Genomic DNA, 13,847 nt, shown 5'->3' with positions numbered 1-13,847 from the left:
ACAAGCAGCACACAGGACAGGCAGCCTCCAGGTCTGCCTCAGTCCATCCTCCAGGTCTGGCCTGGCCTCCAGGAGATGCCCAATGGACATGGGGGTGTCCCACAGCTTAGTCAAGCTCTAGCACAGGAATGGGACCTAGGGAAGCGCTGGAGAGACCCCTGTCAAGACACACAGTCCTGTGGAGCCCCAACTCCATGCGTCACCGTGATGCACCCTACCGAGGTACTTAGTGCCTCTGAGCCTCAGTTTCCTTATCTGTAAGCAGGGTCGTGGCGAATCAATGACACCCACACATGGCAATGGAAAAAGCTTGTTAAGTAGCCGCTCTTGGCATTTGGGGGTGAAGGGAGATCACGGTTCCCCCACCGCATCCTTCTCAAGACCCCTGGGAGGACACGAGACCCCTGGGTTTGGTCTCTGACAGCCATGCAATCCACAAATCATCCTGCTGGAGATTCACCCCGGCTCTCTGCAGAGGCCCAGTGAGGGCAAGGTCAAGCCTCAAGTCACACAGCACATGGGGGTCCAGCAACGTCCCCCTACAGCATTGTCCACCCATGACTCCATTCACAATCCCGCAACTGCCTGGGAGAGCTGAAATGCCTCCCAAAACAAAGAATGCTTCCAACTCCTTCCCATGCTCTCCCAAGCCGCGGAGAAGCGTCTGATTTCCCGGTTCCCAAGATCCACGAGATCTGCACGGGGCGAGCTTCTCCCCAGCCACCTCCCCCGGCGAGTGCCTCCTGAGTTACTCACAGCAGTTGGGCAATGGTCAGGGATCCGGCCTCCCACTTATGTAAGACGTAATTACCCTGCCCACCCAGCTCCAGCCCACAGCCACCGCAGCCAGCCGCCAGCTGCAGGGGCCGGGAAGAGCCCACACCCTCCCCAGGACCCCACTGGCTCCAGAGGTCTGGGCCCCTCCAGGGAGAAGGAGGAAAGGAGACAACCCCTGAGGGCCTCCGAGTGCTTCTGTGACCTTCCTCCTGCTGCCTCTGCAGCTGCAAACCAGAGGCAAGGCCCGGACCCCACGTGGCTGAGGCTCTGCAGGAGGAGACACGGTAATAATAAGATGTGCAGCAGCTAGCCCTTCCTGAGCACCTATTATGTGCCACACGTTGCACCATGCGGAGCTCTTCTCCAGCTCACCACCATGGCTGCTCTGGTGCATTCCCAATCTCACGTCATTGACTCTTGAGGTCCAATTTACAGGTAAGGACACTGAGGCTCAGAGAGACATTGAGGGGCTTGCCAGGGGGAGGCAGCAGCAGGTTCAGTGAGCTGGGAGTCAGCCCATTCACGACAGACATGTCCGGTTTGGAACCCTCTCACACAGCCCAGCCTACTGAGACTCAGACATGCCAAAAACATCCTTTCCTCTTCCTGAAAAAAAATCCCCCTTTTGCTCTCTCCAAGTCTCGTCCTTCCCCCACCGCGTGATAAATCCTGCTGCTGCTGCTGCTGCTGCTGCTACTGCCACAGCCACCACAGCCACCTCACAAAAATTTCCAGGAAGGCCAGTTCCTTGGAGAAGAAAAGAGCAAGCCCCCTCTCACGGCCAGCACACTGGCCTGGCAGCCAGCCCAGGTCCCAGGCAGCAGGGACAGGCTGAAGACACCACGATACAGGAGCTGGTGAGCTCCCCAAGTGCACAGAGAAGCTGCAACTCAAGTCGAGGACGAGCCCCACAGAGAAGGGGCTGTGCTAGGGAGGGATGGGAGGCCAAGAGATGTTCTGGGGAGACAGGGCTGCAGGATGGGGGGTGCAGGGCAGCCAGAGATGGGGTGAATGTCGGGCCTCCAGACATGGAGAGAGATGGGGGAGGGGAGGACAGAGCCTTCTGAACAAGGGTGTAGTCGGGACACCTGTGTTGGAGACACAGCAAGGTGTCCCCCGCCACCCCAAACAAGAATACCTTTGGAGCCCGGACGGAGACTAGAGTTCCATCCCATCCTGGACACAGCGCCACAGCCCAGTGAGGCTGGCAGACGGGGGACCCAGGTGGGGATCAGGGTGAATCCCACCTGGGTACAGCTTAATTTCTACCCAGGCTGCACCCCTAAGGCCTCCATTGAGGAAGTCAGGGTGAGGTTCCTGACCTGGAATGGGGTGTGCAAGAACAAATTCCTAGCTCGGGTCCAGCCGGGGAGATCTCGGGGCCTGGGTGCAGTCCCAAGGCCTAACCTGGGGATCCAGGTGAGGTTCCAGGCTGGCACAGAGACCTCAGCCCAAGCAGGGAGGGTTTCTGAGCAGGAATGTTGCTGCCAAGACCCGGCACGGGGAAGGGATAGGCTCCCACAGAGGTCGGGGGTTCCCACGACTGGGTCGGGCGCGGGGTCCAGGTCGCTGTCCCGGCGGGCGCGCCTACCTTTGGACTGAGGCATGCTGGCGGGCTGGCTCGGGGCAGGCGACTCCATGCTGGCAGGCGGGTCCCGGGCGACGGAGACTAATCGAGAGGGCAGCGGCGGGCTTCACCGGGGCCAAGAGCACTCATGGCTGCGGGCGGACGGCCCCCGGGCGCGACGGACAAGCAGAGGCGGTAGCAGCGGCTGCAAGTAAACGTCTGGCGACGGGCGGTGCCACAGTGAGACTGGGCAGCGCCGCTGGGGCCTCGGCCGGACGGCGTCGACTCAGGTCCCGCCCCCTCTCGCCGATTGGCCCAGCCGTCTCCAGGGCCCGGCCCCTGCCTATCAAACGCCGTCCTGGTCCTGCCCGTCAAGCACAGACCACGCCCACCGCGAGCCCAGGATCCGACCCTGCCCACCCGGGTCTGTCAAGCCCGCCTGCTCCTCGGCCAACCCCAGCTCGGTCCAGCTCCGCCCCTCCCCGGCGGGAGCCTGCACCTTCTCGCTGCCAATCAAGACATAAGCCCCGCCCACCCCAGGGACCAACCCTCCCGCCCTCTGCCTGTTCAATTCGAGCCCCGCCCCTTTACACCCCCAACCCCACCCCCGCCCCCGCCCGGTACCCCCAGCGGGTGCGCAGCGTGGGCGCGTCCCCGGTGCGTAATCTAGAAAAACCCGGAGATTCCCCCAGGGTAGTCCCACGGCGCTGGTGCTACCGGGGTTAAAAGTGCGCTCCTGAGTGAGACCCGGGTTCAGATCTAACTCAGCAACATTGTAGCGGGGGGTGACCTTGGGCAAGTCGCTGACACCCTGGGCCTCCCGTTTCCGCCTCTGAAGAGCGGCGATAACCGCCCTGCCTCCCGGGCGCAGCCGAGGAGCACAGGAGCCGGGCATCCTCGGAGCTCCCCGTAAATGTTTGTTGACTGACTGTTGTAAAGGGCTTAGCACCTTACTCCCCACGTGCACGCACTTATGTCCTGCATCAGCAAACAGGCACGAGCCCCTACGCGTGAGAGGGACCGTGCCAGGGTGGAGGAGCAGTTGGTGAACCTGATGGTGGCTCATGACAAGTCAGTGCAAGTAGCCTTCTTTGTGGTGTCGTGGTTAGCGCCCCCCCCCCCTGCCGTGTTTAACACGAGTGGAAGGAATTGAGTCTCCAAAGAAATAAGGTATCATTTTGCAACCTTTGGCAAACCTCGACCAAGGTTCCCAATCTGGCTTCCTCCTGGAACTTGTCTCCCTCCTGCCCTCCAGCTCATCTGTATGATGCCTACCTAGGTCAGCACACTCTCTGCTCCCACTTGGAGGACTTTTAGGGACCACTGACCAGTCTGGAGCTGGGAATCAGGTGACTCTGGACGGAAAGTCAGGGCTCAGTGAAGTCAGGAAGCCCCGGCAAAAGTCAAGGGGTCAGCCCTGGCAGCCCAGGCTGACACAGGTCTGGGTCCTGTCCGGGACCTCACCTGAGGGAAGCAGATTCCACCCGTGGAGATCAGGGGACGGACTTCTGCTGCCTGTGTGTAAAACGGGGACCCTGCAGGGCCTCACCCACACAGCGGTGGGGAATGCCAGATGAGATAAGAGGGAAAGACATTATAATTATCATTATTCTCTTCCTGTGTCTCTTGCTCATTCTTTCCAGGCAGTAGGATGGAAAATCATGAGTTGTACTAAAAAGAGATATGGATTCCAATGCCTGCTCTCCCACTTCCTAGTCGGATGACCTTGACAAAGTCACTCAGCACCCCTGAGCCTCAGTTTACTTAGCTAGGCTGTGGAATAATGAAATGCTCTGAAGGCAGCGTTTCACAAGCTCAGTCTTGGAAGTACCTGGCCTAGAACTTAGCATTCACCTGTGCAGGAAATGAGTTCATAAACACCCTGAAGACCACCTCCTACAGTAAGTCCGGAACACCTTGGGACCTCCACTTACCTATCTGAAAAATGGGCACCCGGTAGCAAATATCTCCCCTACCAGAACTGCAAGCCCGGTCTGGCAGGTTTTCTGGGTTTAGGCCCCTGCCAACTGCTCCAGCTTCTACTCCTCCCAGCCTCCTCCTTTCCCACCCTGCTTCTTGGTATGTTGAGAGGTCTCAGTGCTGTCCCTTGAACATGCCAACACGGGTCTGTCTCAGGGCCTTTGCCAATGCTGCTTCTTCTTCGGTCTGGAATTTCTTTCTTGCCACCCCATTGATATTTCCTGGAGCTGGGAAACCTTTCGTCTCTCAAATTCCTCCTACATGAATATCCCTAATAGGCTCTCCTAGTCTTCAGACCCATCCGTCTTAATTCTCTGCCCAGCATCCTTGTTGCCCATGCTTTGCTGATTTCCTCGGTTTCCAATGCATCTCGCCCACCAGCCCATCCACCTCTCCTGAGCAGGAATTCTGCCCCGTCTCCTTCCCTGTTGCATTCCTGAAGCATAGCCCAAAGCAAGGCACACAGTAGGTGCCTAAGAACTATTTGAGGAATGGACAGAGGAAGGAGGAAAGCATGCCACAGACATGGCTGAAGCGACTCTAGTCCCGTGCCCGACTCCCAGGCGCTAGGATGACTCAGACAAGGTCTCCACATAGGAGGAGTTTACGGATTAGTCAGGGAGGCTGACAAAGGGCCCAAGAATCACAGAACACTATGTGGGGTGCTATAAATAGACGCCATAAGCAGGAGTCCCAGGAAGGGGCCTGACTGCCTGAGTGAGGTCAGGGATGGCTTCTCCCATGTGGTGACCTTGACACGGGACCTTTGAAGGACCAGTACTAGGAGCTTTCCAGGCAGAAGAGGCAAGAAACAGGTGAGGATCAGGTTAGGATGCAGAGCTGCTGCGATGAGGAGTAGCACCGGAGAGCCGCCAAAAAAAGTTGCAAACACCCCTCTCTGCGAATGCAGGGAAACTAGGACATTGGATGGGAAGGGGTGTGGCCCAAGTTAGGACACAGGTGTGAGCTGAGGTGGACAAGACCTGGGGTAAGAAAGCAATGGAGTGAGAGCCCAGACTGAGATGGGAGAAGCTCATGCATTTATTCATTCATTGAATCAATGTTTACTGAGCACTTACTGAGTGCCTAACACTGAGGGCAGACCATTGAAGAAGACGGCTGGAACTCTTTGCCCTCACGGACATGACCTGGTGGGGCAGAACAGACAGGCAAAAAATGCCTACGTATTAGGATGTCAGAGAGGGACAAAATTCTAGGTGGAAAAATAAAGGAGAGGACAAATGGCGAGTCTGAAATGGGGGCTGTCATTTTAAAGAGGGAGGCCAGGAAAAGCCTCTCTGGAAGGGAAGAGCATTACAGGCAAAAGGAACAGCATATGCAAAGGTCCTGAGGCGAATGGCTTATAGGGGGAAAAGCAGGTGCCCAGGGCGGTCAGGGTGGTGGGAGGCAAGTGGCCCCATGGTCACCCTTGCACAGTCTCATTCGTGTGTACTGACCACACACAAGCACACTCTCAGGAATATGAATGGGGTGCACAAGCCTATACACAATTGTGGGCACGTTAACAGACACAACCAGCGCGCACAGCTGTGTTGTGGAATGAACTGCCACCAGCAGCGCCCTCCATGACTTGCTGGCTCGCAGCGCCCTCTGGTGGTCGTTTCCAGCACAGCCGTGCTCCGAAGCGCCCCGTTGCAGAATCTGGCCTTGATCCCCCATCTAGCCTCCTCCTCTCCATGCCTTCATCTTCGAAGCCCTCCCCATCCTACCCCCGTGCCTTACACACTGCAATGAGAGGGACAGCCTTCCAAAAACAGAGCTGGCCATGCTCCAAACCTTGCCATGGCTTCTCAGGTGGGGAATTTCCCGGTCCAGGCACACCCAACCCAAGCCTTCTTCCTTGAGCCGTTCTTTTGCAAAAGCTGTGCTCCTGGCCAAGAATGCCCTTCCCTGCATTCTCCACCTGATACATTCTGTCTCTTCCTTGTCCTCCTCTGCCCAGCACCCCTGCCCGGGGCCTTCTCATCATGGGTCATTGTTTCTCCCATCAGACCCAAAGCAGAAATGCGACTGGTTCCTTGCAGCCCGACATCAGACCAGTCCCGGAATAGTGCTTTGGAAAAGTGCTTGGAGACGCTTGGAGGCAAGTAGAAGCCTGTTGCTCAGGGTCAGGTTCTGAAGCCATGATTGACAGGAGAAACCAGAAGGGGGGGCTCACCTGCTTTAGCTATCTATTTTTTTATTTTCCTTCACCTGCTTTATTTAAATGGCCATATGCTGATCCCTCAAAGCACATACTCTTGTGGAGTCACCATCATGCAAGCTGTTTTGGTCACCGCAGCATCCCCAGCATACAGTAGGCGCTCAGCAAATACTTGGAGGAATGGAGGAAAGCAACACTCCAGCAAGATTCATATGGTCATCGATTGTTCTCATTTAGCAGAAGAGAAAACAGAGAATCAGAGAGGACGTGGCATGTTCAAAAGGCCACTGGCGAAGGCAGAACTACTGTCCAAACTCCAGTCTATCCGATGGCGACTGTCCCCCCCTGCCTTTAACTGCCCATGCTTCCATTAAAATGGCCTGCATCGCCCTGCTTCCGAACTTCGTCTGCTGCTTTCTGAAAAGACACCAGCCCTTTCCTTCTGATGGATCCCTCAGGTCTGGCAAGTCCAGGTTCATGCTAAGGTTGCACAAAAACCCTGTGGGTCACACAGACACCTGTCAAGGGAATCCTGGGAGCCTCAGCATGGTGCCTCTTTGCCCCCCGAGGTCTGAGACATGGTGCATCCTCCTGGGAGGTGGAGGACAGGCACGCCAGGCCTCACGACTTCACATTCAGCCTCATGAAGCTGGTGAGGTTAGAGCCTTATTTGACAGATGAGAAAACTGTCAAAGGCCAAGGCGTCGGGCATGTTGCCCAGGTCGCATCAACAGCAGGATGAAACCAGATTTTGAGCCCAGATGATCCTGACAACCACCTACAAAACTGCATCAGGCTTCTTACTAGAGGGCTTGCTCCTGTGATCTGGAATGCAGGACCACAGCGGAGGTCTTATCACGATGTCACAGGTGAGAAGTCGGCCGACAGAGACGAGCAACTTGCCCATGGTCACACCAGCAGGGAGAAGAGAGGCAGAAGAACACTGGCACTGAGCTAAGGCCTCAGCCTGGATGCAGTATCTGCCTGCAGAGGGCTGTCTTCTGATCTAACCAGAAAGCAGCTGAGTGGCCTCGAGTCAATCACTCACCATCCTGTCCATTCTCGTCATTGTTCTGTCCCCGTTCAGCCATCTCCAGACGGGGCTAACATCCTCCCCTGATGGAGTCTCATCCTCTCCCTGGCAGCATCTTCGATTCCCAGGAAGCTCTGACCATAGCAGCTCCTTTCTAAGTAAGACTGGAGATCCTCGGGGAGCTGAGGGCCTATGCTCACGCCCATGCGTGCAGTCGACACGTTTTTCCTGAGCATAGAGCCAATCCAAGGCCAGACCACTGACATGACAGCCCCCGCCCCAAATACATATTCTGGAGGTGGTGGGGCAGGTAGGGATGGAAACAAACTGAGTCAGGAATTATGTTCTGTCTTCCAGTTTTCCATAACCAAAGATCCAGTCTCTAGACTGAAAGGATCCACTGAGTGCCCAGTTGGAGGCAAGAAGAAACCAAGGCAATTATGAACTCCTGGAAAAACAAATAACACAAAATAGAAAAGTAGTCCTCATGTACCCCACAGCTGAGCTCAGCCTGAAACAATATTGACATAATCATCATACTCTAAACCCCATATGGGAGGGTGGAAACTTAGGCCACGGTTTTATCACCAGTTCTAGGAGCTCAGCACATAATTGATGCTTGACTCGGTTCATTCCTGGAGTGTGAGCAGTCCTGGGGAGCAGGTGGCTACTGGGTTTTTTTTCTAGGGTGGTTGTTATGCATCTTGCAGGGCTAAGTAGCCAAGTGTGTACTATTGCCTTAATAAAAAAAAATTTTTTTTAAAGTAAGCTTTAAGGAAAAATAGAAAGGTCATTGTGTCCAGGGTCGAGGACGTAAGGGGAGGGAAGGGGTGGAAAGAGATGAGGTTAGGAGGTTAACGGCCCAGGTGGTGAGAGGGCAAAATTGGAATATTTTTAGACTCTGGAGTTATTCTGGGACACTCCTGCCTGCCAACTACAGGCTCAGGAAAAGAACCACAGCCACCCGACAGAGCCACAGGAGTGAAAGCAGCTTTGGTTGCTGCAGCCTCCAGGGGCGAGGCCACAGCCAGCCTCTGCAGGGCCCCACCTGGGCCACGCCCCCAGCCCGGTCAAGCATTTGATTGGCTGTTCCCCAATTACGTGGCTGTTTTGACCGTGAGCTTCTCCAGGATTAGCACCTTTGCCTGGGAACCCAGCAGGAGGACCCCGGGTCAGGGTCTGCTCTGGGTGGGCCAGGGTCTGCTCTGGGGGACACAGAACCCCCCCCCACTAGGGCTCTTGGGTAGACCTAGGGCCTTAGCTTGGTCCAAGGTCTGAAGTGGCTGCCTTGCTGGCTCCGAGAGGTCATGGTAGTCCCAGGAGAGACCAGACCAGGCAGTCAGCCAGACCCCAAGTCAAGCCCCATGAATGTCCTGGACTCAAGATGTGGCCCAGGAAACGCTTAAAGGAGAAGTGCTATCAGATGCTGGGGTTTCCTTTCCCCCCTGAGCCATGAAGAGAGGAGCCTGCGTGTCCCTGGAGGCAGTGAGACTTCCCATCCTAGGGTTGCAGCAGCTCAGGGTTCCAGCCCTTTGCTCAGGACTGCGGCCCTCAGTTAAAGGCCCTTGCCTGCCACCCTGACCACCCCCCAGGCTCCTCCAGGGGTCGCAGGCTCACCCACCCCATCTTTCCAACCTGGAACTGCTCTTGTATAAACGAAGAAAGGGCATTCAGATGGTTGACCTTGGGAAGCTGCTTTATAGAGTGTTGCAAAAATTCTTGGGTGGAGAGAAGAATTTGTCCCTGGTGGAGGAGGGCTGCCGGGAGCCTGGGAGCCGCTGATGAAGGGAATTCATTTCCTATCCCCTGGTGCCCAGGACTCAGATGGATTCTGACATCTGTTGGGCCAGCAGCCAGGATGCCCCGGGCATGATCAGAGCTGTGGCTTCTTTGGCCTCTTGAGGATAGATTTACACTGTCCTGAGTCTGTAGGTTATTTTTTGGTGCTGGAGGATTTGTGAGCCAAGGACGGATCTGTGTGGCAGGAAGGATGCAAAGATCTTCAAAGTTGTCCCTACGCACAGGGCAGAGCCTGTGTTGCAGAGGTGGGCTTAGAGGTGGGGCTCATCTTTTTCTTCCTCTCTCTCTCTTTCTCTCCCCCCACCACCACCACCCCACCACCACTTTTTTCTTTTTTTTTTTTTCCTTTATTTGCAGTACTGACGATTGAATCCAGGGGCACTCTGCCACCAAAGCTCATCCCCAGTTCTTTTTTATGCTCTGAGACAGTGTATTGCTAAATACACCGGCTTCCGGCTTGTGATCCTCCTGCCTTCCAGATAGCTGGGATTGCAACGGTGCACCCCTGCACCCAGCTGTTTCTCTTCTTCACGTTTCTTCTGTCAAACATTTCTGCAACAAGTCTGTATTCTTTTCAGTGTGCATTAAATATATAAGATTTTAATAGGCTAATACCACGGAGTGACATCCTGTTGATATAATATTTTCATATCAAGAGATAAAAGACCATAATTATTTTAATTCTGCCTATTCTTTGCAGCTCAAATCCTGCTCCTGATGAGCAGCCTTTCTGGATTACCCAAACAGATCGTCTCAGGATTTCAGATCCAGAAGGGGGTCTCAACACCATCTAGTGATTTTTAAGACCCCAGACTAGCTAGGTACCAGGACACAGGTCTGTAATTCCAGCAACTCAAGAGTCTGAGTGGGGCAGGAAGATCACAAACCCAAGGCCAGCCTGGACAATTTAGCAAAACCCTGTCTCAAAATAAAAAGGGCTAGATGCCGCTCTATGGTAGAGCCATCCTGGGTTCAATCCCCAGTACCAAAAAAAAAGAAAAAAAGACTCCAAACTACAATGGTGTCAGGAACTGAGTATGGTTTAATGGTTTTTGGAGAAAGTAGCAAGGGTCCCAGGAAATGTTCCCGGATCTAATCCTGCCCCATGGTTTTGCTGGGGCAGGGTAAACAGTTGGTCTAGGGTTTGACCTCCAGCCAAGTTCCAAGCTGGTGCTGCCACGCCACATCCCCAGTCCCTCAAAGGTTCCAGCAGGTAGCTGTCGATGAAGGAACGGTGATCAGGGATGAAGAAATTCACAAAGTCCCCACCCTCCCCACGTCCTGCTGCCACACCAACCGACCTAAACTCTGTGACCAAAAACACCTGGCATAGGGAGGTCCTGGCTCTGTCCCATGCCACCACCACCCCCAGCTGGATTCCACCTGGAAGGTCCATCACCTGCGTGTCCAGCAGCTGGGCAGGAAAGACACCGAGCCGGGCCCCACCAGGGCTGTGCACTGGAACACCTTCATGAGTGTGACTGTTCTAAGGTCACCCAGTGACACTTCACGCAGCCTTTTCTGATGCAGTATGAAGTGGTCACCCAATATCATTTCTGACTGACTCCGTGGGTCAAAGCAGCCCACTCAGATTTTAAAGAGTAGAGACACAGACCTCTGCCTCTCACTGAAGGAATGTCAGAATTTACAGCCATTGTTTTTTCAAACCTCCATTACTCCTTCTGGAATTGTATCCTAGACAGTGACCATTCACATGGCCACCCACTGCACTTCTCAGTTTGTCTGCGTGTCGCCTTAGTGCAAGGGCCCTGGCAGGGGGCTTCCCCCTCCCAACTGGGAATACCTGGAGTAGGTCAGCACGGGACACTGGTGGATGTGAAGTGTGCAGACAGGACCTGAGAGCCAGAGGCCACAGTGGCTGGGCAGGCAGGAAAGGGATGGAGGCTGAGGGAGGAGGCCGGGCGATAAGGCAGCTTGGAGCCTCCCCCAGATGGAGGACGGAGAAGCCTGCAAATCAAAAGATAAAAGCAGGCCGAGCAGTAGGTGTGGGAAGAGAAGATAGTGAGCTTGCAAGGAGCCAGGGACTTGATAACCTCTCCTCTTTCTGGTTCAGCCTGGGAAGCCTCTGGTGTCCCCGGTAGAATTCCCTGTCCCTCCTCTGAGCGTCCCATAAACCCTCATCACACCGTACGGGAACCCACAGACCCAGGCCGGATGCATCTTTGGGTTCCCAGCCCAAGCAAGAGAAAGGACCCCCACCCTGAGCCGAGGTCTTCCAATGGGTTCAAGGACAGGGACCCAGGCCAGTCGGCCTCAGGAGGCTGCCAAGAGCCTGTGGGACTGAGTTCTCCTCGGGTTTACTGGTGTCTCACGCTGGCCTGTGATGGATCTAACTGGGCTCAGTTTCCTCAACTGTAAAATGGGTGTTTTCATCAGACTTGCTTGAAAGGGCTGGGGTCAGGGTTAGCAGGTTCCTGGCACAAAGTCAGAGCTCAGGGAGGTCTGGCTGCTAGATCCAACCCTTCCTGAGTGAGGCCCAGGCAGGGGCATGAAGAGCGTCCTCACTGGATCCAAGTGGGCTCCGTGGACTAGGGTTTTGGCTGAACACACGGATTCCCCTAAAGGGGCCCTTCCTTTAGAGGTGTCCAGCCCGACCCCAAGCGGGGCCAGGTGGGAGTTGGCGGGAGACACCTCCCGAGCACACCTAGATGTGGACCAGGAGGGGGCACTGAGCCTCACCTCTGAATCACTGAAGTCACTCAGGACGCTTTTGGTCAACAACATCAGAGGTTTCCTGGAGGTGGGGGCAAATCCAAAAGGTGACAAGGTAGAGGGGTGAAGAGTGTCTCCCACCCCCATCCTCAACCCCTTGGCACCTGCCCAGAACTCAGCCAGTGTCGTCAGCTCCTTGGGCATCCTTGCAGAAAAAAGTAAAGATCTTTTTTTTCCTTTTTTTCACTGCCCTATACACCTTTGTTCACTTAACATTCTCTTGTATGTCCTTCCTGGGCACATGGTGGCACACGCCTGTCATCGCGATGACTTGGGAGGCTGAGGTAGGAGGATCACCAGATGGAGTCCAGACTGGACAACTTAGCAAGACCCTGTCTCAAAATAAAAAAATAAAATGAAATAAAAAGGGCTAAGGATGTAGCTCAGTGGTAGAGCACCCCAGAGTCACACACACACACACACACACACACACACACACACACACACACACAATTCCCTTTTCTCCTCTATATCCTTCCATTTCAGCACAAGAACAGCTCTCTTGTCCTGTTTTGCAACTGCATAATACACCCCTGCTTGACTCTCCCTGGGTGGAGTGAGCCAGGCCCCGGCTGGACAGCATTTGGGTCTCTCTAGTATTTTTCCATGAGCACCAAGTGTCCTTGTGCAAACAGCATTTCCCACACGGGATGCACCTCTGAGGGAGACAGTTCTGGAAGGGTCTGGTTTGCAGGCAGGGAGCCTTAACCTAGACAGACTCCTAACATAGCCAGATCTCCCTTTATCCACCAGGCCCCCAGCAGGGTCTGAGAAATTTTGAATGAATAAAGGTGACTCTTGCGTAGACAGGGTGAGGTGCCATCGGACCTGCCAGGGATGATGGGAGCCAAAATGAGCTTCCAGGGGTGGGAGGGGGAAGGAGCATCATGGGTGAGGGTGGGGGATCCCGAGGGCTGTGATGTTGACCAAGGATGCCCAGACGCCATCCTGCCCGCCCCCCCCCCCAGAACTGTGGCCTTACAGATGGGGACAGGTCCCATGAAGAGACAGAAGCAGTAGATTCCGTCCGGCCCCCCCGCAGTCAATGTCCCCTCGGGCTGGGGGACAGTGCCTGCATTCCCGTCCTGCTCTCTGCTGACTTACCGAGTGACTCCGTTCATCTCTTTCAGTCTTAATTTTACCATCTGTAAAATAGGAGAGGGACTCGGTGACAAGCACTCCTCTCTGCAAGATCACTCATGGGGAACCCGGCACTTGGGACCTGCTGGCGCTCAGGAGCCACTGTGTGGTGTGGCCGGATGGGCATGTGCTGAATGAGAGCGATGACATTCAGTGTGAAGAACATGTGTCCAGAGTTCCAAGGCCCCCTTTCTGGGATGTGGGATTTGGGGCATCTGCATTGCTCACATAGCAAATGAGAGTCAGCACCCTAGATCTGGGTTCAAGGTTATGGCACCAATGTGGGGGCATCTCTGCCTGCCTCCAGGATGCTGGGGACCAGGAGATGGGAAGGCAGTGGGTTTGTCCCTCAGGGAGGGCAGGAAGGGCAAGGCCAATCTCTGAGGCCTTTCCTCCCCCTCCCACGCGTAGCCTCCTGCCAGACAGCCCAGGCCATCTGGCAGGTTTTGATAAATGAATATTATAAACAACAAACAACCCCAGAAAGCGTGACCAGGGAGCCCTGCTGGAGGCTGCGGGATCCCTGAGGAGGGGAGGGGGACCTCGGTGGATTCCAGGGCACTGAGGAGGTTCCATTGGCAGGTGGCCCTGGCAGTTTTGGTGGGAGGCACATCCTCCTCGCCACAGGACACTGTGGAGTAATAAAATCGTAA

General features: G+C 55.1%; 1 protein-coding gene and 2 long non-coding RNA genes across 4 annotated transcripts in view; 1 reads left to right on the top strand and 2 right to left on the bottom strand.

Annotated features, from left to right (window-relative positions):
* Window positions 1–2,623, bottom strand: part of Map2k3 (mitogen-activated protein kinase kinase 3) — a 28,589-nt gene extending 25,966 nt beyond the window's left edge. The window contains exon 1 of one of the 2 annotated variants that reach the window (XM_005339438.5): window positions 2,369–2,623. In XM_005339438.5, the coding sequence (XP_005339495.1) occupies window positions 2,369–2,417 (49 nt within the window). In that variant the 5' untranslated portion in view covers window positions 2,418–2,623. Of the gene's footprint in view, window positions 1–756; window positions 781–2,368 lie in introns of those variants that run through there. The other variant, XM_040269652.2, reaches the window with a different exon arrangement.
* On the top strand, window positions 669–8,289 carry LOC144376205 (uncharacterized). The gene is made up of 2 exons (XR_013436425.1): window positions 669–1,212; window positions 1,417–8,289. It is a non-coding gene; the product is annotated as an uncharacterized LOC144376205 (long non-coding RNA).
* A 2,054-nt stretch (window positions 8,290–10,343) lies between these two features.
* Window positions 10,344–13,527, bottom strand: LOC120884554 (uncharacterized). The gene is made up of 4 exons (XR_013435688.1): window positions 13,159–13,527; window positions 12,022–12,386; window positions 11,126–11,289; window positions 10,344–10,538 (listed from the first exon to the last, which is right to left on the bottom strand). It is a non-coding gene; the product is annotated as an uncharacterized LOC120884554 (long non-coding RNA).
* Window positions 13,528–13,847: the final 320 nt, after the last annotated feature.

The sequence above is a fragment of the Ictidomys tridecemlineatus genome, chromosome 3 (genome assembly GCF_052094955.1).
Source record: "Ictidomys tridecemlineatus isolate mIctTri1 chromosome 3, mIctTri1.hap1, whole genome shotgun sequence".
Classification (NCBI taxonomy): Eukaryota; Metazoa; Chordata; class Mammalia; order Rodentia; family Sciuridae; genus Ictidomys; species Ictidomys tridecemlineatus.
This window is presented reverse-complemented; position numbering and strand designations above follow the sequence as displayed.